Source organism: Myotis daubentonii, chromosome 2 (assembly GCF_963259705.1).
Source record: "Myotis daubentonii chromosome 2, mMyoDau2.1, whole genome shotgun sequence".
NCBI lineage: Eukaryota > Metazoa > Chordata > Mammalia > Chiroptera > Vespertilionidae > Myotis > Myotis daubentonii.
Genome location: NC_081841.1, coordinates 104,088,629 through 104,111,440, shown reverse-complemented (window position 1 = coordinate 104,111,440; position 22,812 = coordinate 104,088,629). Strand labels below are relative to the sequence as shown.

Sequence of the window (22,812 nt, the reverse complement as noted above, 5' to 3'; positions counted from 1 at the left end):
AGTCCTTTGTTATAATTCCAGACATGCCCTATGGCTTCTGCCCTTCACAGCCCCCCTTACACCACGCCCTGCCTAGCATGTGCTTCTCCCAAGTCCCTTTCCTCACACACAGCGCGGTGACTCCTCTGACCACAGCAAGTGTGGCTCAACCTTGGATCTCCGTGGCACTCACTGACGGTAGTATTCCCTTGGTGCAAGGATGTGCTTCCTTTGGTGGGTGTCTGTCACTCTTTCTGCCACCACCCTCTGAGTAGACAATAAATTCCTTAGGGCAGGGGAACGTCTTATCTCCCTCTATATCCCAAATGTTTGTGGACAGGACTAACGGTGCTGCCATTAGCTTGACTTCAGGGTTAAGGAGATACTAACCTGTAATGACAGCCGCAGCTTTTCAAAACTGTCTTCTAATTCTTTCTTTTCAAGCTCATGGGTAGACATCAACTCTGGAGAGAAGACATCGGATTGTTAAGTTAGCCTTTCATCTGAAAAGGATCAAACAAGACTCTTGCCAGACTAAATGAGAAACGGGTGAATAGGGACACTGGTATACAGCAGACTTGAGCCTAAAGAGACTTCTCCATTACTTTGGAATTGTATGCGGTGTTATTTAGAAGAGAAATAAAGAGGGAGGGAATAGGAGAAAGGAAGAGAAACAGAGGGGGAAGTAAATAGAGCGCACACACACTCATTTCTATACCCCGCTCTCCCACTGTCCGGGACAAGTCAGCTCCTCCATCCACGGTTCAATCAACTTGGTTGATTCTCCAAGTTTTCCTAATGGGAAAGCAACTGGGTGATCAATGTTCAGTCTCCATCTCCTTCCCATCCCAGGGCCACTCTCTCTTTCCACCACAAAGCAGCCATCTGGCCGCAGGAGGGAGCTTTCAGAGAGCTGAGCTGTGAGCAGCCTCCGTGCTGCCTGGGCTCGCTGGAGAGCGACGGGTGAACAGGGCAAGCGCTGTGTCTGTGAGGCCTTGGAGCCACACTCTGAAAACCACAGATCTCTAGGGTTTGCTTGAGCAAAGAGTCGCTATGAAGACACTCAGACAGAAAGGAGGACTAATTGGATTGGTTCCTCTTGGAGAGTTTGGAACCATTCTATTCTAAGCAAAGTGTCATTCCAGTAATAATTTGCAAGTGAGGCAGAAAGAGATGTCATGTAAGACTTATTAAACAAATGGATTCTCTTTTCCTCCAGATGGGAACAGTCTTATTAACTGGGTGAAGCCCATCTCATTCTGGCTACACAAGCAATTTGTTTGCATGTTATAACTGGAGGGAGGAGAGGTCTCATTAATCAGCCTGGGTCACACATGCTTCGGACAGGAGAGTACTAGAGACAACAATTATCATTTCTGGCTGGCCAGAGCTGCAATTAGGAAAAGCTTTTGGTTTCCATTGATCCAAATCATTGAACTAGTAATGGAGAAGGTCTCTAAGAAATCTAGTTGTTATAACTCAAATTTACATTTGGAAAAAATTAATTTGTGCTGATTGAATTAAGATAAAGCTATGTGTCTTTCTGTCTAAATGATTGGTTTTAATAGCCATTGAGCACACTGTCCTGACCATAATAATGAATGTTTTTGCTACTTTTATATGTATTATATATAATGCAAAGGCCTTCGATGTGACATCTAAGCAAGGCTTTGCTAGTGAGAAAAATCTGCCAGGTCTATTTTATGAAAATCCAGCAACAAAAGGCAACAGTGTGGCTCACTGCATCATTTCCACTCGCATTCCCACTCAGAGACTGTTTTTCTACAGCCCAGCGATGGGCTTTAGGACATTCAGATGACCCCAATACCCCAAGAAAGAGGCAGGCCGTATCTATCCTGGACATGGTATACACCGTGCCTGACAACTATGTACCCATAACATACTTAATTATTTTGAGGTCATAACACTCTGCCCCACACCCAACACTGTGCTCTAAGACAATGGTTCTCAAAATGTGCTGCATATTAGAATCACCTGGGGAGCCTTAAAAAGCCCTGATGCCTGGGCTGCACCCAAGAGCAATTAAAGTGGAATTTCTGAAGTGGGATTTACTCATCAGTGTTGTTGTTTTTTAACTCCCAGGTGGTCCCAATGGGCAGCCCAGGGTGGGAGCTGGCACATGTGCTGTTTCTGCCCCAGACGTCTTTGCTGCCAACATTTTTCTGTACAGCTAATTGGCTATAAGGCTTCTTTTCTGTAAACAGATAAAATAACTGGTTGGTAGTTTGGGGTTTGGGGTGTTGTTCAGTTTCATTTCTCCACTGATGACTCTCACTGTTACTCCCATCTTCATATTCTATGTAAATGTTAGCGAGTCCTCATAATGGTCTATGTAGGGATGAGTGGACACGTGGTGGTACTCTTAAAACAGTTAGCATTTCTTCCAGGTGAGATGACCTGTCCAAGAGTCGGTTTATTATTTTGGAACAGTGCATTGGGAGGAGAAAGGGAGGCTGTTTAACTGTGTGAGGCCCAGACAGACCCGGGGTTTCCACGCCTACGTGACACTGGTGGTTCTTAAGCACGACGCCCCGTCAGACTCCCCCCAGGAGCTTTATACAATCTTGATGCCCAGCTGCACCCCAGACCAGCTGCCTGGGGGCCCGGAGTGGACCTAGACGGGCACCAGCCTCCAATCACAGCGCTCAGGGATTCCAACATCCAGGCAAGGTTGAGAGTAACTGCTGCAGAGGAAAGAAGTGCTACCTGGATCCTGGTTTTGCATCTTTCCTTTCCACAGCAAGCAGCACAGAGAACACACCCGGAACAAAAGGAAGGAAGAAAGGAAAGTGGGACAAGCGAGCAGGAGGTGCTCCTTGTGTCTGCAGCAGGAGGTTGGGCCGGCCACACACCCTGCCGGCCACACACACCTAGGATGGTAGCTACCTTGGACTTTGTGGTCGTGGTCATCCTGCAGGATCGCGATGGCCACCGTGTGGTTATTTTCCATCTCTAGGAGAGCAGCCTCGTGGCTGGCGGTGATATCTTCTACCTGCGGGAGAACCACAGTGACCGTTGTGCGGGACGGACGGGTGGCAGTGATATCCTCACTGCCTGGAGAACAGAGATGGAACTCACAGAGTAGAAAGGTCAGTGGTCCAAAACGCAAGGAAAAGTCATTCTGCTGCGGTGACAGCCACCCTCATCCTGTGTGGAGGCAGGGGAGCCAGGATTTGGTGGGGATAGGGCAGCCCCTGGAGGCAGGCTGTCTGCAGGAGGGTGGAGGCTCCTGTGGGAATGGCTGCTGAGCCCCCTCTTTACCATCCGGGGCCTGGCTTTGGACCATCCACTGCCCACTCCCATTCCTTCCCCTCACACCGATCACTCTGGTGATGATGACTCAGGAAAAGAGGAGGGACCTCCCTTCTAGATGGTCTGTTCTGCGCTCCAGCGGCAGGTGGGAGCCACAGTGCACAAGGTACTGGAGGGAACTGACACTTACTAAGCTACCTGCTACCAGCTACTCGGCTTACCCCTCCTAGCACATTGTAAAGGAAATACTTATGTCCATCTTATAGGAAACTGAGGCTTAGAGAGTTGGAAACATTTTGCCCAAGTCCCAGTAAGGGGCAGAGCCAGCAGTCGGCCCAGGTCTGCCTGACTGCACAGGTGAAGCTCCATCAAACACACCCCTGCTGCCTTCCCAGCAAGAGCAGCAACGAGTGCCCGAGGAGCCTCTCACCAAGGCCAAGGCAGCCGAGTCCTCGCCATCAGCTTGCAATCTGGGCCCCCGTCCAGCACGCGAGGCTGCGGTCATTTCCAGGACTGTAATCACAGGGAGCACAGCTGGCCTAGGATTTTTCACTTCCACTCTTCCTGATCTCCGCCCCCGCCCCCCACCACCAACACATGTACTGTTTTTGTTATTTTGTTGTTGTGCTGTTGTTTTTAACTTCAAATGTATGACGTACAGGAGTAATTGCCTAAAACGGCCTCTCCCCACGCTAGCAAACTGGAAGTGCTTTTCCAAATTCTTTGTCAGCCACCATTGCAAAAAATACTACTGTACATTGTAACACAGCGCACAAGCACAAACCAAAGTGTCAGAAAACAATACTTTCCCCTCCTACTTGCAATAATCTGTTTGTTAAATTTTTGTCTACTAATGTGTCAAAACCTAGTGTTTGAGGAACACTGAAGCAGGAAGTGCGCCCAGGACCTGAAGCTCCGTGGTGGACCAGTTACACATACTGCTTCTAGCTGGTACTATTCAGCCACCGCCTAGGGTCCTTTGTTCCTCAGGGGGCAATTCACAGGCCGACCTTTGCCTGAAAGGAGGAAGGGCTCTCCACAGGAACGGAAGCCCATGAGTGGAGTGGATGCACGGGAGTATTTTTATTTTAAAATGGGGTAGATTTTCACTCCGGGTACTATAATTGCATGGAAAATTTCCTGACTTTCCTCTCCTAAGGTAAAAGAGAACTTCATCCATGAAAACAGAAATACCACTGGCAAAACCAACAATGAACTCCACAGTGTTCGGATAGCTGCATCGCATTTTTCAAACGAACATGATATGCAATGATTCACTTTTATTCCCTGGCCATCCTTTTTTTTTTTTTTTAAATGTTTTATTGATTTCAGAGAGGAAGGGAGAGGGAGACAAACATCAGTGATGAGAGAGAATCATTGATTGGCTGCCTCCTGCACGCCCCCTACCGGGGATTGAGCCCTGACTGGGAATGGAACCGTGACCTCCTGGTTCATAGGTCGATACTCAACCACTGAGCTATACCAGCCAAGCTTACAGGCCATTCTTGATGAAACAATGTTTTACTTAAGGCTCAGACCTATGACTCCACTAATCAGAAAAGCTGATTACCACAGTACATAATTGTCCAATTCCTTTTTATATGAGGTTTTCATAGAATCTTCATCCAAGGCATTTCAGTCTCTTGAAAAAATAAATACTGGTTAAAAAAAATACAAGTATATATTTTTTCTGCTTCCCTACTGTATCAGTTGAGCCAAGATCACCCTGTCTGCAGACATAGGTCCCCACACATTATCTGGATGCTTGTTACCCAGTCCAGTTTGAAGGAAAATCTTTGATCAGTCCTTGGTGTGATTCTAATTTATTGGCTCTGACGCAAATTACCATGTTCCAGAAGAGTCCCCTGTGTCCCTGGCGGAGAAGATGCCCTGTCAGGCAATATGACATTATGTCTGAAGCTGAACGTCGCCCTTCTGGTTTGTTGGGAGGCAGGTCTTTGATTTAATGGTGACTCAATCCCATGCTCAATATAGGAAGCCTGATGTACGGGCACGGTCTCTCTGTTACAGCCACTCACAGGTGCTTTTATGAGTGAAATACGGACCCCCTAATTCTGAAAGGCCATATGCAACAACAGGAAACCAATATGAACCAATGAGCCAAGATTTGGGCGTAAGAATCCTTGCTCTTCAGTAAAGTTCCTATACATCTTTATGTTTTTGGAAGACTGTTCCCTCTCTGGGGAAGGAGCTGTTCACGATCGGCCATCCTCTTCTTGTCAGAGTATTAATCCCCATGACTGCTCCTCCAGGGCCCCTGGCTTCTTCCCAGGGTATGGCCTCACACTCCGAAGCGGCCAGAGAGATTTCAGCCTGAGGACACCCTGAAACCCGCTGCAGGCGTTTGAAGGGATTCAGACAAGTTGACGGAAGGAAAACTTCAGATCATTGATTCATTGTCAGTCCACGGCAGGCTTAGGCGGGAGGAAGCATCCTTCTCTTGGGGCCTTAAGCCACTGCTGGCCCACTCCTTCCTTCTCCAGGGAGACGGAGCTCGGGCTGCGCACGGAGCAGGAGTCTGGCTGCGCCCTCCGCTAGCCCCGTGGTGTGGAGAAGCAGCTGTGCCGGGGCAGGCTCCACTCCACAGGGGCCTGCAGTTCTGCTGGGCTGAGCAACAGCACAGCAAAGGGTCGGAGAGCCGCCCTCTGGATGGGTAAGATACAGCTGTGGGCTTCCTTACTCAGCCATTTGCAACACACAACTATCTGAGACTTTGGCCATTCCCTGAGAGACAACTTACATTTAGAATGAAGATGCATGTGCTTTGTATCATCTCAGCTTTACTCATTAAACCCAAATCAGATTAACTTCCCATCTACTCCCATCCCAGACACACATCCCTGTCTGGTGGGACAGAGGGGGCTGCCCATGTTCACTCTCTCCAGGGTTCTCTTACGGACTTTCCTTCCCTTTGGCGCCTGCTTACATAGCCTGGGTAGCTGCTTACTCAGGGTGGGCAGCCAACCATCCCAGAGCTCCCAGTCCCACTCCATCCCTTTCCAGGATGTGCCTTCTGCCCCCACTGCAGCCCACACGTGAGCAGGAGTTCAGGCGGCCCCCACCTTCCCACAGCGCCTCCTCCCGGGGTACTGAGACTCTGGGCTGTGCTGGGCGGGGCTCTGGAGCTGGAAGACTGAGGGTCTCTGGAACCTCCTTCTGTTCGAGGGCCTGTGGCTTCTGCTGGTGGCAGCTGTGGGCCTGTCACAGGAGGACTAAGGAGATGCAATGCCGGAGGATGAACCAAGTGGCCTCTGTATGTTCTCATGAAGTGCAGGATGCGGAGGCTGCCAGCTAGTCTGAAAGGGCGCTTTCCTTCAGAAAGGGAGAAAGCACGTCCTGAATCCGAGACAAAGCAACGTAAAGGCCAAGGAGGAGCACTGCTTCCCCCGGAGGGGAAGGCACCTCTGCTCAGACTTCACTGAGCAGAGTCCACAGTGACTTCAGGGCCAGGTCGGGGAGGAGGACCCAAGGCCACACGGTCGTGGAGGAATGGGGTCAAAGGTCACATAATTGACCACTGAATGTGAGGCTCTGTGGCTGAGCATCTTTGGGAAACAGTAGACAGCCCAGAGAGGACGACTGGAAGGCACTGTGTTTGGGCAAAAGGGGACAAGCCTGTGTATTTTCAGTGAAAATCCGTTTTGTGTGCTTCGAGGTGGGGGCTCTGGCAGTTTGGCTCTATTCATGTGGAGCTAGCTATGGCACACGTGCTGATTTTGATTAAACACGTTATGGTCATTTTGAAATAAAAATCAGGCCCAATCTTTATCGGCACTTAAGGAAGCCTGGAGGCCTGTGTCGGGGGCCACTGCATTTCAGGTCAGGCTGACGAGCAACCCGACCCACCAGCCGTTCTGATGCAGTTACCGTGGGGTGAGGATGAGGAGGGTGTTTTGCCACACGTTCCCCAGTGACTCCCATGTGCGGGCAGAGGCGAGCGGACGGCTGGATTTGTCGGAGGGAGACCCTGCAGCAGTCAGAGGTGCACGTGTCTCAGCGCACGAGCTCCCAGCCTGAGCGAAGCCGCAGGAGCTCCTGCTGCTGGTGTGGGGCGCTGGGCGGCCAGAGGCCAGGTTGGTTGACTGTTAAGCTGGTGGAGCACAACTGTGGACAGATGTCACTCTCCATAGGGTCAGCATTGCCAAATGCAAATTGTCCCCGATAAAGAAGCCTGAGGGTGGGTAGTCCGAGCCGGAGAGCTGAAACCGCAGACCTCACACCTCCCCATCGCAGCCGTGCACTGAGTTTCCTGCACAGAGCGAACGCGGATTCTACTGCATGAGAACTGGCGTCGCCCCTGCCTCGCCTCCCTCACTGCCTGCACTCTCTCTGCTGGCGGGGGGCGTGGTGGGGGGGCGGCTGTGGTCAGGCTGGCCGCCCATGCTCAGCAGCAGGGGCCAAGTCAGGCCTGAACGAGTCACAGGTTTCAATCATCCATCCCCCCAGCCAGTGGGTGTCTGCAGCAGGCTTACTCAGACCTACAGCACTCTGGTGTTAGTTCTACCAGAAAATGTTCTCTATCCTCACAGCTGGAAGTAAACTCTCAGTTCCTAAGCACGTCTCTGCTGCTCACCCAGGATCAGTTCCCTCAGAACTTCCCTGGCGATCGCCTGAGGCATGGATCAAGCACGCCCACGGTTTATAAATCTGGGCGTCTCTGGCAGGACCCTGACGTGTGCCCGGTGTGCAGTGGGCACTCCAGATATTCCTGGCCTAGGTGAATGGGTAACTAGATGAGTCGCTTTAGTGAATAAGGATCGAGAAGAACGGAACTCAGAGGCCTCATAAGGTAAAGCCCTTTTAAATGCTCACAGGTAGCTTCTGCAGCTCGTTCTCAATGTCAGGCCTTCTTTCCCTCAATCCTGCCCAACACGAAAGCTCCGAAACGCTGCTGTGTCCCAGCTTAAAGGCGAGGTGAGGGCTCATCTCCCCGCTGTGCTTCTGCTCACAGGACGCTGAGGGGCGCTTTACTTACGCCGAGCCCCACCGGTGGACAGGCTCTGCCCAGCAGTGGCCTCAGCTGCGTGGTTTGCAGACACGGCACTGAAAGGGAGCTTTCACTCCGAGGGCCCTCGAAGCACCCTCTCCTGCCTGGCAGCCACCTCTGCCCTCCCTCCCACCACTTGGCACCTTCTCAGCCAACCCAGAACTTTGGACCAGAAGTCTCTTCGTGGACACGGGTATAAACATGTTCTCTGTGCAAAACTGGGAGCGAATGGCGCAGGGATACAGAGGCTCAGAGCCGCTACTTGCACCGGGTTGGGGATGTATCCAAGGGCCATGCTAACACTGCAGACAGCGCAGGGACAATCGTCTGCTTACAGGGGTTATGCTCTGCGAGCTCAGGCGGCAAGATGCTGGAGACCCGGTTCTAACATTAGCACCAGTGTAACTTTAGCCGTAACCTATTCTGTTTCCTGGTCTGTAAGTCTCAACAACCTTAAGCAGGCAGGTGTGTCTGGTTTCCACAGAAAAGATGCTGAATGGAATAAAATGTGTCAAATGGGAGACTTTTAATGACAACAATAGTGCGTATTATTACTCTGGCGTTCTCCCTGAGCCCATTAGACTCACAAGCCTCTGGGGACCGTCACTGTCCAGGGTGTCTATTTGGAAGCAGTGGGAGGGGGGCAGCCTGAGACTTAGCGTGCTCTTTGCAAATGCCATTAGCAGACCACGAGAGACAATGCACCACTTAGAAGGTGGGTATTAAGGCAACAGAGCTTTAAGGACTTAGAAAGAAGAGAAAAGAACGGAGCAGAGCTAGTTCTCATGGAAGCAGAGCCTCCGGTCAGCACCCACAGTGATGGACAGGGAGGCTCCCGCTCCTACCTGCTGCACCTGACGGCCTCCCTGGGAACCATTCTCTACTCATTCCAGATGAATCGCTCTCTCTAGTAAGACCGCTGGGCCAGCTAGCGGCATTCATGCTTTTATTTGGCAAGTTCAAACCTACGACCTACTCTGTGCAGGCACATTCAGGTACCAAAATTCTAGCAGTAAGCCTGGCAGACAATTCTCTCTTGGTGCTTGAGAGGATGGCCACGGAGTGTCTAGAGGGAGAACTTTCTAGGCAGGAGCACACTTAGCAGAACAAGGAGAGAAAGGCCAGAAAGGCAGGAGGGGAGGAAAGGAGGCAACGGAGGAAGAAATGAAATCAGAGAGGGAACTTTACAAGTAGCTCACCTACGGACAGGACTCCGGGCTCAAGTAGCATGGCTCCCCCTCCACCTTCCACCTGCACATCCCAACAGCAGCGACAGCGCAGCACAAACACACCTGCTCTTGGTGCTGACGCCGGATCCGCAGCAGCTGGGCGCTGTGCTCCTCCTGAAGGCGCGTCATCTCCGCCTGGAACTGCAGCTGCAGCCGCCCCTGCAGGTCCTGGAGCTCGGCCTGCTGCTGCCAGCCCAGCTTCCTCACCTCGTCCTCAAACCGCCTCTCCAGCTCTTCCTTCTCCTTCTGTAGTTTCTCACACCTGGCTGTGTTGAAGGCTGGGGACAGAACAGCATCTTTGTAAAAATTGGAGAAGAGGCACCAGAACGTTTCAGCATCCACGGTAGAGCATCAAGGTTAGTGTCACAACCGGGGCAAGACCCTCTTGCTTTGGAAGAGCCTCGCAGTCTGTACAGGGCTTCCCCATCTACTGCACGGCACGTGTGGGGAAGCCCGAGGCCACCTGCTGTGGATAGAAAGGGCTGTGGAGGCAAACTTGGGCTTTCTGACTGCCACCCCATGGCCCTGCCACGAGAGCAGGGCTCCTCTGAGGGCCCATGGACCGTGGGCATCAACATCATTGGGCGTTTGTCCGGCAGGGACTCTCCCAGGCACACTCTGGGTGGGTCAGGGGCCCTGGGGAAGCAGCCCAGGACCTAAACGTTTCATAAGGTCCTCGGTGGGTGGCGACTCTGCCCGTCGGGGCTCAAGAGAGACCTGTGCGTTCCTGGGAGCTGAGAAGGGACAGGCGAAGCACCAGGTTAAAGGCTGTTCTCCCCAGGCTGAAATGCTGAACTGGACATTCACAGAGGCAGTTCGGGTCTCCAGTCAGGGGCCCGAGGCTGCGCAGTAACCAGCAATACCCCCCTGCACAGGATGCCTCCCGGTCCCCGTCCTGGTGCGCTTCCCAGGCCGCCAGCAGAGGACAAGCCAATGACAGCAGCCACTGATCCACTGGTTCTTCGCATCTGTGCCTCCCCTGGGCTGTGGGCAAGGGCACACTGCTTTCATTTGCAAGATCTCTGTCTCAGCTGCAAACTGCTTCCATGAGGAGAAAAGCACCTCGGCAATCTACTGTTTAGGTCAAGGGGCGCTGATTTTCACTCGCAGGGCACAGACGTCCAGGTGCAGGCACAGGTCATTACGGCCCACAAGGGCGGTGCCGCCGCGCTCGCCTCCTGTGTGCATGCGCAGAAATCACCACTTACTTCAAAATCGAGTGAGCAGGTCGGGCTGGTTGGTGATCACCTGCACTCTGGGGCTATGGTCAGACATATACGTCCACGGTAGTTAGGCTTTGAAACACCCTGATCAGAAGTCCCGCCTTAAGGATGAGCTAATTCAAGGGCTACTTGGCCACATTTGGCACTAAAAAAGTTTGTTAATCAGCACACGGATGCTTCAAAGTATTTTTCCCCTGATGTAATGAGTGTGGGTTGAAGGATAGGCACCTTGCCCTTGGACAGCGCCGCAGCCTAACACTGCCCCCAGTGGTCTTTTTGGCCAATTGCCCCAGTGTCCCATGCCCCACCCTTGTGTGGGGGAATCTGATCCACATCTGAAGTTGTGAGCAGGACCTGCCACTGTAACCAGGGTGAACAGAGGGGCGGGTGCTGGGTGCTGCTTCCCCGGGGGGCGGGGGCCGGGGGGCGGGTATGCAGTAAGGGGAGGCACTGTTGCGGAGAATTTCAAAGCCATAATCACCGACTTGAATTGCCACCTTGTGTCAGCAATTCTAAAGACTGTTGGTGAAAAATACTCCTCAGAACAGTCCTTTGTTGGTCTGCATCCTAAACAATTGCTACAATTACCATTGAGGTTTTTAATAATAATTTTCATATTTTAAAAAGATCACAGAGAAAACTTGAAAGTATGGCCCGAGGACATACTTGTACAAATAACCTTCCCTCCCCTTCCCCCGACCCCCGGATCATTTGGGAATAATATGCTTGACCTGCCACCAACCCCAAATTCCTTAGTATATGTATTCCCTACCAACACGGACCTTCTCCATATCGTAATTCAGTCGTCAAAGTCAGGGAGTCAACATCGATCCAATAGCGCCACTGATGCTCAGGCCCATGTAAGTCCACTGATGGTCCTAATAATGTCCTTTCCATGAAAAGTCCTGAACCAAGTCCTGTCTCCTTGCTCTCCGTTTGTCTAGGACAGCCCTCAGCCTTTCCTTGGCGTTCAGGCCCTAGACACCTTTAAAGGAGACAGGCCGGCTGTTCCCCAGAAAGCCTCTCATTCGGTGCGGCTGATGTTCCCTCCTTACATCAAGGTCCTGCATGTTTGGCAGAAATGTCAAAGAAGTGATGTTGTGTGTACTCTTTTCATTTGAATGTTGATGCATTTTTTTATGTTTTTAAATGTTATTTTATTGTTTAAGGTATTACAAATAGTAGTACATATGTTAATATGTTAATGTGTTTTTAATTGTTTATATAGATTCAGGAAAATCATGCTTAGTATAATCATCATCATTGCAGGATTATACTGGAAATGATTTTGTGGTAGAGAGGAGGGAGTGTTACAAAAGGTCTGGCCTGGGTTTCAAATATGTTAAATATTATATAGATATTGTCACAGGCCTGAGGCGAGGGGCAGATTGCTGGGAGTACACTGGGCTTCCCACCACAAGCAGTGTAACAGCATCTTGCTGGCTTACTAATAAATAGGAACGTGATTAGCAGAGTCAGGCTGAGGCTTTCGGTACCTGGTAGTGTGGTCATGGTGGGGGTCAGCATCCTCCTCTACCTCTGACCACTGGAGGCTACAGTCTCTATGAAAAGAACCCACAGGCCAAAGTGGCTCAGGCCTGGTGGCAGGGGTGTGGGATGCCAGGGCAGGTTTCTGGGTGTCTGGGCCTCTTCGGAGGGTGCTTGTGTTTTTGTAACCCATGTTAACTGACTCATAGTGTTCCCCCACCCCACCCGACCCCATGTAGTGTATCATGCCATGGTAATGGGATCAAAATAAAACAATGACAACAATATGTCTTCTGTGTCTAAAATAGGTCTGCAATGCAGTGCCCTGAGAGGAGACACACATGGCCAGGAAACACGAGAACAGATGGCTAGCACCATTCATGATAAAATACATGCAAACTGAAGCAATACATTTTTTAAATCTAAAAGACCAATAAAAATGAAATATTCTGGTAATATAGGAAGGGTCTGAGGAAACTGACATTCAGTGGACTATTGGTGGGAACACAGTCGATACGCTGCTTTGAGGGCACAATATCTTTAAAAATGTCAATGATAGAATTGGTGTCCTGGCCAGTGTGGCCTAGGGTTAGAGCATCGACCCATACACCAGAGGGTCTCAGGTTTGCTTTCTGGTCAAGGGTACGTTCCTGGGTTGCAGGTTTGATTACCGGACTTCAGGGTGCATGTGGAAGGCAACCAAACCAATAGATGTGTCTCTCTAACCTCTCTCTCTCTCTCTCCTCCCTCCCTCCCTTTCATTCTCTCTAAAAATCAATGGAGAAAATATCCTCAGGTGAGAATTAACAACAACAACAAAAAATAAAAATAAATGGTAGGATTTGTAGCCTTAGGGCGTGACAACTAACAGTATGGGATTTCTTTTTGGGGAGTGATGAAATGTTTCAGAATAGATTGTAATGACAGTTGCAGAACTCTATGGATACACTAAAAACCATTGAGTTGTACATTTTAAATGGGTAAATTATATATAGTACATGAATTATATCTTACAGTTTTTTTTACAAAAAATGAAAATTTAAAAAATAACATGACAAAAAATGACTTAAAGGATAAATTTAGATTTTTTTAGAGAAGGAAAACTCATCTTATTATTTAAAACTCTACACAACAGTGGTAAAAACATATGATGGCAAAATAAAACAAAAATGAAAACCTTATCACTATGCTGTTTCACACACACACACACACACACACACACACACACACACACACGGATATAGGCAGAATCTAATGGGACCAAAGATGGAATAAAACATAAAAAGATTATAAAATGAATAAAAATAAATCAGCTATATTGAAAAAAATAACATGAAGGTTTTAACACAAGTGCATACAAGAACATTTGGTTAAGAGTTATACAATGTGATTTGCCTTAGGGAACTATTGGAAAGTTAGTTAAATAAATGGTAATGAATCCAATATACAGGAATGGGCAAAAGTAGGTTTATAGTTGTAATACAAATAAATAATAATACAAGAATTAACTCTGTGCTTCACATATTCACAACTGTAACCCTGCTTCTGCCCACCCTATACATATAGAACAAATCCTATACATAATGGGCTATAGGCAACCAGTAAAAAAAATAAGGTAAAACATTTTTTTGTGATATAATGGAATGATTTCTGTAATACATTATTAAACAGAAAAGGCAAGGTACAGAAATAGTATGCTTCCATAGTTCTATTTGTAATGGAAATGTATTTATCTTTCTGTCTCTCCTCCCTCAGGAGCTTGTGTGCCTAAGTTACAGGACTCATTGCCCAGTGGACACCTGCAAATATATATTATATTTAACAACACTCTATTGTTGGTTTACATGCTTTACGAGTAAAACCATTTTCACATTATTACCATAATGAAGGAGAGACGGGGTTTGAAAAGGTTATAGTATCTGGAGGTCAGAGATGCCCTGACTCTTCTCTATCTCCTGCGATTTTAGTTATGTCAGTGGCAGGATGATTCATGGGCCTGGCTCCCGATTTGGGGCTGGGAGGCCATTGCTTTTCACCCTCGAGCTGCCCCTGAATGTGCTGCTCCCTTAAATAAATCAGGAGCAGTAGAGGCCTGTTTCGTTGCCTCTAAATTGGCAAAGTAATCCTTTTTTTTTTTTTTTTTTACATATAATCCCCTTTTTTAGATATAGCCCCAATCTCCAAATTCCCAACTGCTATTATGTATGAGAGAGGTGATGATCTCCACCTGATGACCCCATGCTAAGCCCCAGGCCTGCAGAAGATACTGGATAAGAAGAGCAGCTGGGGCCCCAAGGGGAAGAGCTCTAATAACAGAGTCCCTCAAGAAATAAATATCCTCTTGCCTCTGGTAAATCTTCAAAAATGTATCTAGTCAGGCATTTTGCAGTCAGAGATTAACGGACGCTAATTTAATGATATTACACAACATCTGGAGTCTTCCTTTCTTCATGTGAAAACAATTGGTACTTGGCCATAGAGGCCAACACCCCAGTAATAAATCCCCAGAACCCAAGTTGCTGAGAAAATAATTTCTAAAATAATGGGATTGTGATTGGCCAAGAGAATATATCACTCTTAATTCGTGAGCATGAGTTTAAAAACAAAAGCAGAATTAGAATCTGTTGTATAGTTTAAATATTTGAGCATATATGTGTGTGTGTGTATGTGCATGAATATTCATAGTGTGTGTATGTGATGTTAAAATACCTAAAATATTATTACAGCTATATTTAGAACATCCTCAGACATATCTACCTCAAAGACACCAACCTGCCAGCCTATGAGTGTGAAGCACGACGAGACAACGGCCCTCGGGACCACGGCACACAATGCCACGGAGCCGTTTGCAACGCAGGCTTAATTTCAACCACAGTTCACAAGTCAAGTGAGAGGGAAAAACTCAGTGAGCAAGATCAAGTTACTTGAAGTAGACACTCCAAATGTCTGATGAATAACTACAAGTTTTTATTGGTTTACCAATGAGGTAGCAAGTTTGGTGGTTAACAGCACTAGACTTAAACTGGAGAGAAGGATCTGGCCCTACAGATCATGATAAAAACATAAAAAATGATATTATGTTGCCTCTTATGTCCCAGAGTATGCTTTAGATATATCAATTGTACAACAAATCATTGAATATGATGACACAATACTGTTCCACTAAGTGGAAATATTATGATGTCACTTTTAAGAGCTGAATGTTCCCCCCTACACTTCCAGGACCTCAAAACATGGCCTTTGGAGAGGATTTTTACAGATTTTAATTAAGTTAAAATGAGGTCATTAGGGTAGATCCTAAGCCGGTATGACTGGCATCCTAATGAGAACTTAGGAATTAGGACACAGATCCCTAGGGACAGAAGAGGGTGTGAGGACACAGGGGAAGGTGCCATCTGTACACCACGGAGAGAGGCCATGGAGAGAGGACTCGGAAGAAGCCAGCCCCGCCAGCAGTTTGATTTCAGATTGCTAGCCTGGGCCACTGTGAGAAAATAAGTTTGTGTTATTTGAGTCCCCCAGCCTGTGGTATAGTTGCTGTTGTTACATATTGCTGGCAGGAGATCTCACAGCTAGGTAAATGATTAAGTTGTTTCTTTAGGAGATGGAAATAAATAAAAGGACAGAATTCAAGGAAAAAATTTTACCTTAAAAATTACCCATTATCTCACTGAACCAAGAAAAATGGAATTTCCAAGTGCAAAATCCTTCTTAGCTATTGAAGTCCTGTGACTTCTTTATACTCTGTTGGGCATTTCCCATGTCTTCCCACCTAACATTCTGGTGGCTACCTTACACTCTCACGTTGAGGTATTATAAATTATGTGCCCTTTTGCTTGACACTAATTATATATATATATATATATATATATTAGGCTAAATTCATAGGGGTTAAAGATTATTAGCATCTTTATGCTGTGGTTTTATTGTCTCTCTTTTCCTGTTTTTTGATGGCAGCGATCCTGTAACAAATGGGCACTGACCAGGAGGAGCTGTGATGCCTGAAAAATGCCCTCTAGTGACGCTGCCTTTGTCCAGACTTGTCAGATCTCAGCAACAGGCAGGCTCATGGAACACGCTACCTGGGATCCAGGGCACGCTGCTCTCTGCAGCCCGTCCCACTTTTTCTTTCCTTAGGACCCTTTTTGGGAAAATGTCATGAAGGAGGGGCTGAAAATGGACTATGAAAGGATCATGGACCAAGGGTAGAAGTGGGAGTGAAAGAGCCATCTCTGCGGGCCCTGGGGGAGCTTGTGCCGTGGAGAGAGCAGCTCCCGTTTGTGGTGCTTCCTGGGACACCTTGCCCCGCCTAGACAGGTAGTTACCCATGTCACCCGCCTGCCAGGTGTCCATGGGTAGCCTAACCTCCATGTGCAAGGAGCAGGTAACAGACTGACCCGAGGCCACGAGGAGTGGGCCAGGCCCTAAAGAGCAGGTGCTGGCGCCCGGCCCAGACTTCTCGCGTCTCCACCCAACGGCGGTGGGAGCGGCCACAGTGCCAGCCCAGCGAGAAGGCAAGGCGTTGGCATATCACTCTTCAGGCACTCGCTGTTTTAAACTGAATCTCCTCACCTGTCTCCCTCGCCAGTGGGCAGGGACTGTGCCATAATCAATTTTGTACTTGTGGCCAGATAGGCAGGCCGACAGTCAACAGAGTAATTGAATGTACTGAGCCCCCGCTATGCGCCCAGACACACTGTCATGGAGGCAAACATGAGGAAAGTGTTCACATGCACAATCGTAGATTAAAAACCTCTTGAGCTAACAGCTGTGAAGAAAGTCAAACAAGGGTAAAGCTGGGAAGCCTGGGCAGAGGGAGGTTAGCGTCTGGGTCGACAGGGAGGCCACGCTGAGGTGACACTGTCCAGACAGATAGGAATGACAGAGAGACGCGTGTGCAGAGATGGAGGGAGGGAGTTCTGGGTGGAAGGGACTGCCAGTGCAGAGTCCTGAGGCGGGACAATTTCAGCAGACCAGGAGCCGAAGGACAACCCCCTGGAGCGTCCCTGACAGGCCAAGTGGAGCAGCTGAAGTTCAGGAGACAGGCGGGGCCTGGTCCGCAGGGCCTGTGGTCCCAGGAAAGAAGCCAGGGTTACACTCCGGTGACAGTGGGAAGCCCCGACAGTGCTCCTTAGGGCTAACGAGGGCTTTCCTGGGACCCCTCTGCTGCAGCAGGAGCACAGAGGCAGGAGGCGAGGAAAGCCGGAGGCAGGTCTGATGGTGACTGGGAGGGCAGCTCCTGCGCGGGAGGGGCGGATTCACTGCGAGGTGTCTGGAGGCAAAGCCACCTTGATTTGCTCCTGGGTCAGATGAGGGAGGCAAAGGAAAGATCGAAATTAAGGAGGCCTCAGGTTCTCAGTCAGAGCAACTGGGGGTGGGGTGCCATTTAGGGAGGTGGGACATCGGAGGGGGACTCCAACTGGGGAGAAAACGGCACAATAGACAGCATGCGAGTCTGCTGCACTAACAGAAGAATTCATGTACATCTACGGGCCCACAGCCCATGGACACTCCTCCGGTCCACGGTACCAGGGAGGGCCTTTCTAGATGTTGTCAATTAGTATGAAAAATGTGAAATTCAGGACTACTGCTTTTTGACACTTTAATGATTAATGATGTGATTGCATTTCACAGTGTTGCTGTGGTCAATTTTATAAAAGTGTCAAAGTCGTAAAAGCATGAGACCTCGGAACAGACTGGCTGTTACACTGCACACAGTGAGGTGGGGGCAGACTGACAGATGTGTTTTGCTTGTTTGGGTGTGTAAATGGCTTGTGCAAGGATATGAGATGTGGCTTCAGTAAGACAAAAAGAGCCTTTCCTAGCTGCTAGGCACTGTGAATGCTGCATAACAAAACAGAAAGGTTGCTTATCACTGTCACATTTTAAAGTACGCTAATACAGGGTGTCCCAAAAAAATGTATACGCACTTAACAGTTGATAGCTCAATTGCTGTTTCTTTCTTTTCAGATTTAACCCATTGGAGTTAATAGTTACTCAAAGTGTGTACACATTTTTTTGGGGAAACCCTGTATTTTACTTACCTGTGTCTAACTTTGGAAACAGGGCTCCCAAACTGGATGACTATATATATAAGAGGTTTCAGGGTCCCCAAATACGTCACAACGTGCAGCACTGAAGGCCCAACCCCAACAACTGAATCTTTCACGTAAGAGTGATGATAAGTAACTCTCGGTACATTGAAGCCTGAATGTCAGCGTTTCTAGATAATGGAGGTTAGAAGGGGGAGGAGTGAAAGCCCAGGAAAGGGAGTGGTCAGGTGACATCTGGAAAGGAGGGGAAATAAAGGCAGAACCGGCATGGCCAGGGAGGCACTTGCAGTAGGCGCACCAGGCCCGGCCTCGGCTCTAGGTTCATCCCACGCTGTGGGCGTTTCTCACCTCTGAATGGAGGAGGTTGGGCACTTCTATGGGCTGAAATGTGTTCCCCTAAATTCATGTTGCATCCCTAACCCCCAGCACCTCAGAATGTAACCATATTTTGAGATGAGATCTTTGAAGAGGTGATTAAGGTAAAATGAGGCCTTTAAGGTGACTGTAATCAAGAGCCAGCAGGATGTGTGTGCTCAGAGACCATGGAGGACACAGGGAGCAGACAGGCATCTGCAATCCACGGAGAGAGGCCTCGGCAGAAACTGTTCTGCCGGCAGCCTGATCTGGACTTCGATCTGATACCCAGGACCGTGAGGACAAGCTCCCGCAGACTGGTGCAGGCACTCTGAGTGCAGGCTGCCTCTGTCCCATGTTCCAGAATTCTGTGGATGTGTAACAGGAACCTACTTAGGTCACAAAAAAGAGTTCTCTTATGTCCACGGACTCTCTAAAAGAAGACAGGGGAGGGCATCCCGTTTTTATTATGATTTCTTCCCAAAGTGGACCCCTAAAGCGATAAGCTTCATCTACAGAGAAACTGTATTTTCTGTAAAATCACGCATTCCCCAGTGCTGAGACATGAATAGTAACATAGTGCTTGACATTTGTATGTGTTTAGGTTAGAATGTTCTTCAATACACAATACTGCCCTATTTAATCTTCTCAGAAAATTTCAAGCTGGGTAAAGCAGGCATCCTTTTTTTGTTTTTCTTTAATCCTCGCCAGAGCTTATTTTCTCATTGATTTTTAGAGAGAGTGGAAGAGAGAGGGAAAGACAGAGAGAAATATGGATGTGAAAGAAACACATTGATTAGTTACTTACTGCAGGAACCCTAACCAGGGCCTGGGCCAGGGAGAAGCCTGCAATCGAGGTACGTGCCCTTGACCAGAATTGAACCTGGGATCCTTAGTCCCACACACAGGCTGACGCTCTATCCATTGAGCCAAACCGGCTAGGGCTAAAGCAGGCATCTTTGCTCTGATTTTATAGAGTAGGCAACAGAAGCTCTGAGGGGTTAGAATCTTGTCTGAGGTGACACAGCTGGAAAGTGAGAGCCAGGACTCCAGCCAGGTGTTCTGAAACCCTGGTGTTCTGAAACTCGGGAGAGTCCCTTTGAATGATATGACTCTAGTCTGCTTTATGTTTTGGAAGAAGCAAAAAAACAAAAAAACCCAAAAAACAGAAAGAAAGAAATATTAAAAAAACCAGTTACTAAGATCCCAATTAGTGGAAGGTTCCATTTCATAATAAATAAATACTTTGTACCATTTTTATGTGTTCTTTAAGACAAAGGATGAGTATTTCAGCAAATGGCTAACGACTGACCCCATGTGGGAATATAATTGTAATGCTTCTTGGTCTGGGAGGGGAAAAATACATGGATGATTTATGGGGACAAAGGAGGGAAGAGGAAGTGGACTTAAGAGGTTCGTTATAATAAGTTTTGAAGAGAATAGAAAATGCTGTCTACATGAGAACTAATAACTGCTGCCCATAAATAGGAAATGGCTTTCTGGGGAAATGGCTTTGCATGAGCTTGTTTCCTCCTTCCCTCCACATTAATGTGGGCTTGCAGAGTTCTAAAAGCATCCCCAGGCACCGGCTCACCCGCCACGCTGCCTGGGGCAGCCTGAAGGCCAGGTAATAGCTCCGTGTGGGCGCCCTGAGTATTTACTGCTCTGAAATTTTTTGTCTTGTAAAAATGGCATTAAAAAGGTGACCCTATTTGTTACATTAATTGTACCGGTGACATCATCCACATGTCGAACATTCCTTTTCGAAGGAGCTTTTAATAACTTCCTCTAAAACATTTAAATAGAAACGTAAGTGGAGGTCCTGGACCCTTTTCACGGTGGAAGTGACACCAGAGAGGTCTAAAAACTGGACTGCCATGACCTTGTTACTTAGCAGGCTTCCCAGTGGGGCCCATCCCACAGCACGCTGTAACTTAATCCTCCATCCCATAGTGTGCTATTTGGGTATGAAGACCAAGGGGCTGCTAAATTTTAAGGCATTTGTTGGTCATAGCCTTAAATGTTGTAATTCCTTCTTTAACAATGTCAAAATCATGGCCCAAGAATTCTGTGCTCTCCTTGATACCATTGTAATTAACCTAGTTATTAATAACAGGAATGCAGCAAAGGGAAGACCAAATATTGCAGGTATGTTATTTGGGCAGCTTTACACCCGCCAGGCAGCCACTGGTCCATTCCCCGCAGATCCCTGGGGAAAGTACTGGATGAGGGGAGATAGACGCATGCCCACCCAGTAAAGTTGGGGTGGCATGGGAAGGTACCTTCCTGTCAGTCACACCTGGCACAGGTCATTGGCCAGAATGGACACGACCAGAAGGGGCACAAAATTTGGGATATTTAATCCCCTAAACAAAGGAGTTTGATCTCTTGGCTCTTGGTTGGCTCCTGGCTTCTGGGGGTCGTGCTCCTGCTTCCTGGCATTCTCCCATACGGCCCACAGGCACGTGGACCCCACACGCAATGGACTAATGGGCTACAACTAAGCTGATGCTTTGCCAGACCTGGCTGCGACATGGAACAGGAACTCTGGACACTGGCTCTGATTTTGGCTCTACTGAAACCCCAGCTACACTTCTTCCAGGGCTGGGCTGAGGGAAGGGGACTGTGCAGACCCCGGGATGGATTTACATGCAAATTAAAATCACTTTTCCTCCCATGAGGGCCTCAGAAAATTCTTTTTTCTCAAGATTTTGTAAGGACTCCACCCCCAGCCGTCAGTGGGGAAAGGGATACCCCAACTTTCCTGATAACATCTCCAGGCCCATGATTGGTTTTTGTATGAGGGTTTAATGCTTTCAGTTTTACACAGTAATGAAGGATTAATGTTTTCAGTCTATAAAACCTCATTTTTAAAAAGATGTGCATTTCCCCATGAATGCATCCCAGCCTCTCCCCATAACTCCCAAGTACATCAAATTGACTCCGAGGAACAAAGCAGTCCACCTCAAAAGGTTTCTACCCGTGAACTTCAGACACAGATTTAGAAGAAGCAGAGTTTATAGGCGATCTACAGCAGCCCGAGTGAGTTGATGATTAACAGGGATATTTGCCTAATGCCCTGGCTGGACCCTGTGGCGCCCTCGCCTATGGAATCCCATCACTTAGCACAAGGCAGGGCGATTTCCATAAGGATTCACAGATGGGGACAAAGTCAGGCCCTCCCTTTCAGTCTTCGAGGAGACGGGCCCCTGGGACAGTGGCGTAGGGAAGCAGGCACACCCCTTTCAGAGTTCCTGGTCCTTCTCACCTGTGGAAGTGGAGTTGTTCTAGTTGATGGGTTTTGGTCCCCACTGCATGGCAGAGCCCATTTAATTGCTTATTGTTTCCTCCTGTGATGTGTCTAGAATAGAACAGCCACCTCACTGCTTCCATGGAATCATTCCGTCCACGCTGGTAGGCGTGACGCCCCTGTGCAGATTACCTCCCCCTAAGCCTTGGCGCCCTCACCTGTAACATGGGGAGCACACCAGGGCTTACCCTAGGGCTAGAAGTTTAAACAGAATAATTCAGAGTAGGTGCTGAGCGTCCTGCCTGCCTCCATTAGTCATTCGGTGCTAGCTGTGGATTGTTTTTGAAGGGCCCATACAATCGCTGCAGTTTTACAAATGGAACCATTTCCCAATCTTCCTGAAGGCCAGGGTGGGATAAGTATAAGACATACATGTATCTAGATGGGCCCAACCTGACTACCGAGGTTCAGGCTCCGGCGCAGACACTGCGGCCTCACTAAGCACTGTTTCGCTGTACTAGTAGTTGGTTCGCTCTGGCCTGCTGCACCTCCAAGGACGTTTGAGGAAACGGTTATCGGATAAAGACCTGTGACCACTGTCCTGAGTCTCAGAGACCTGGGAATGACTGCTTGTGTCCAATCAAAAACCTGAAATAACCGTGTCCACCCTATATCACAGGCACAGGGTGGCCAAAGGTGCCCCTTGCCAGGAAAGCCTGTGTGACAATAATCTTCATCAGAACCCTATAGTGGTTCTCAACCTTCTGGCCCTTTAAATACAGTTCCTCATGTTGTGACCCAACCATAAAATTATTTTCGTTGCTACTTCATAACTGTAATGTTGCTACTATTATGAATCATAATGTAAATATCTGATATGCAGGATGGTCTTAGGCGACCCCTATGAAAGGGTCATTCGACCACCAAAGGCGTCGCGACCCACAGGTTGAGAACC

General features: G+C 48.4%; 1 protein-coding gene across 3 annotated transcripts in view; it reads right to left on the bottom strand.

The window, feature by feature from the left end:
• The window catches only part of MTUS2 (microtubule associated scaffold protein 2), a 421,538-nt gene that overhangs the window by 11,375 nt on the left and 387,351 nt on the right, over positions 1 to 22,812 (bottom strand). For all 3 annotated transcript variants that reach the window (XM_059684080.1, XM_059684081.1, XM_059684082.1), the window contains 3 exons: positions 9,553 to 9,767; positions 2,887 to 2,992; positions 370 to 443 (listed from right to left, as the gene is read on the bottom strand). In XM_059684080.1, coding sequence (XP_059540063.1) covers positions 370 to 443; positions 2,887 to 2,992; positions 9,553 to 9,767 — 395 coding nt within the window. The remainder of the gene's footprint in view (positions 1 to 369; positions 444 to 2,886; positions 2,993 to 9,552; positions 9,768 to 22,812) is intronic.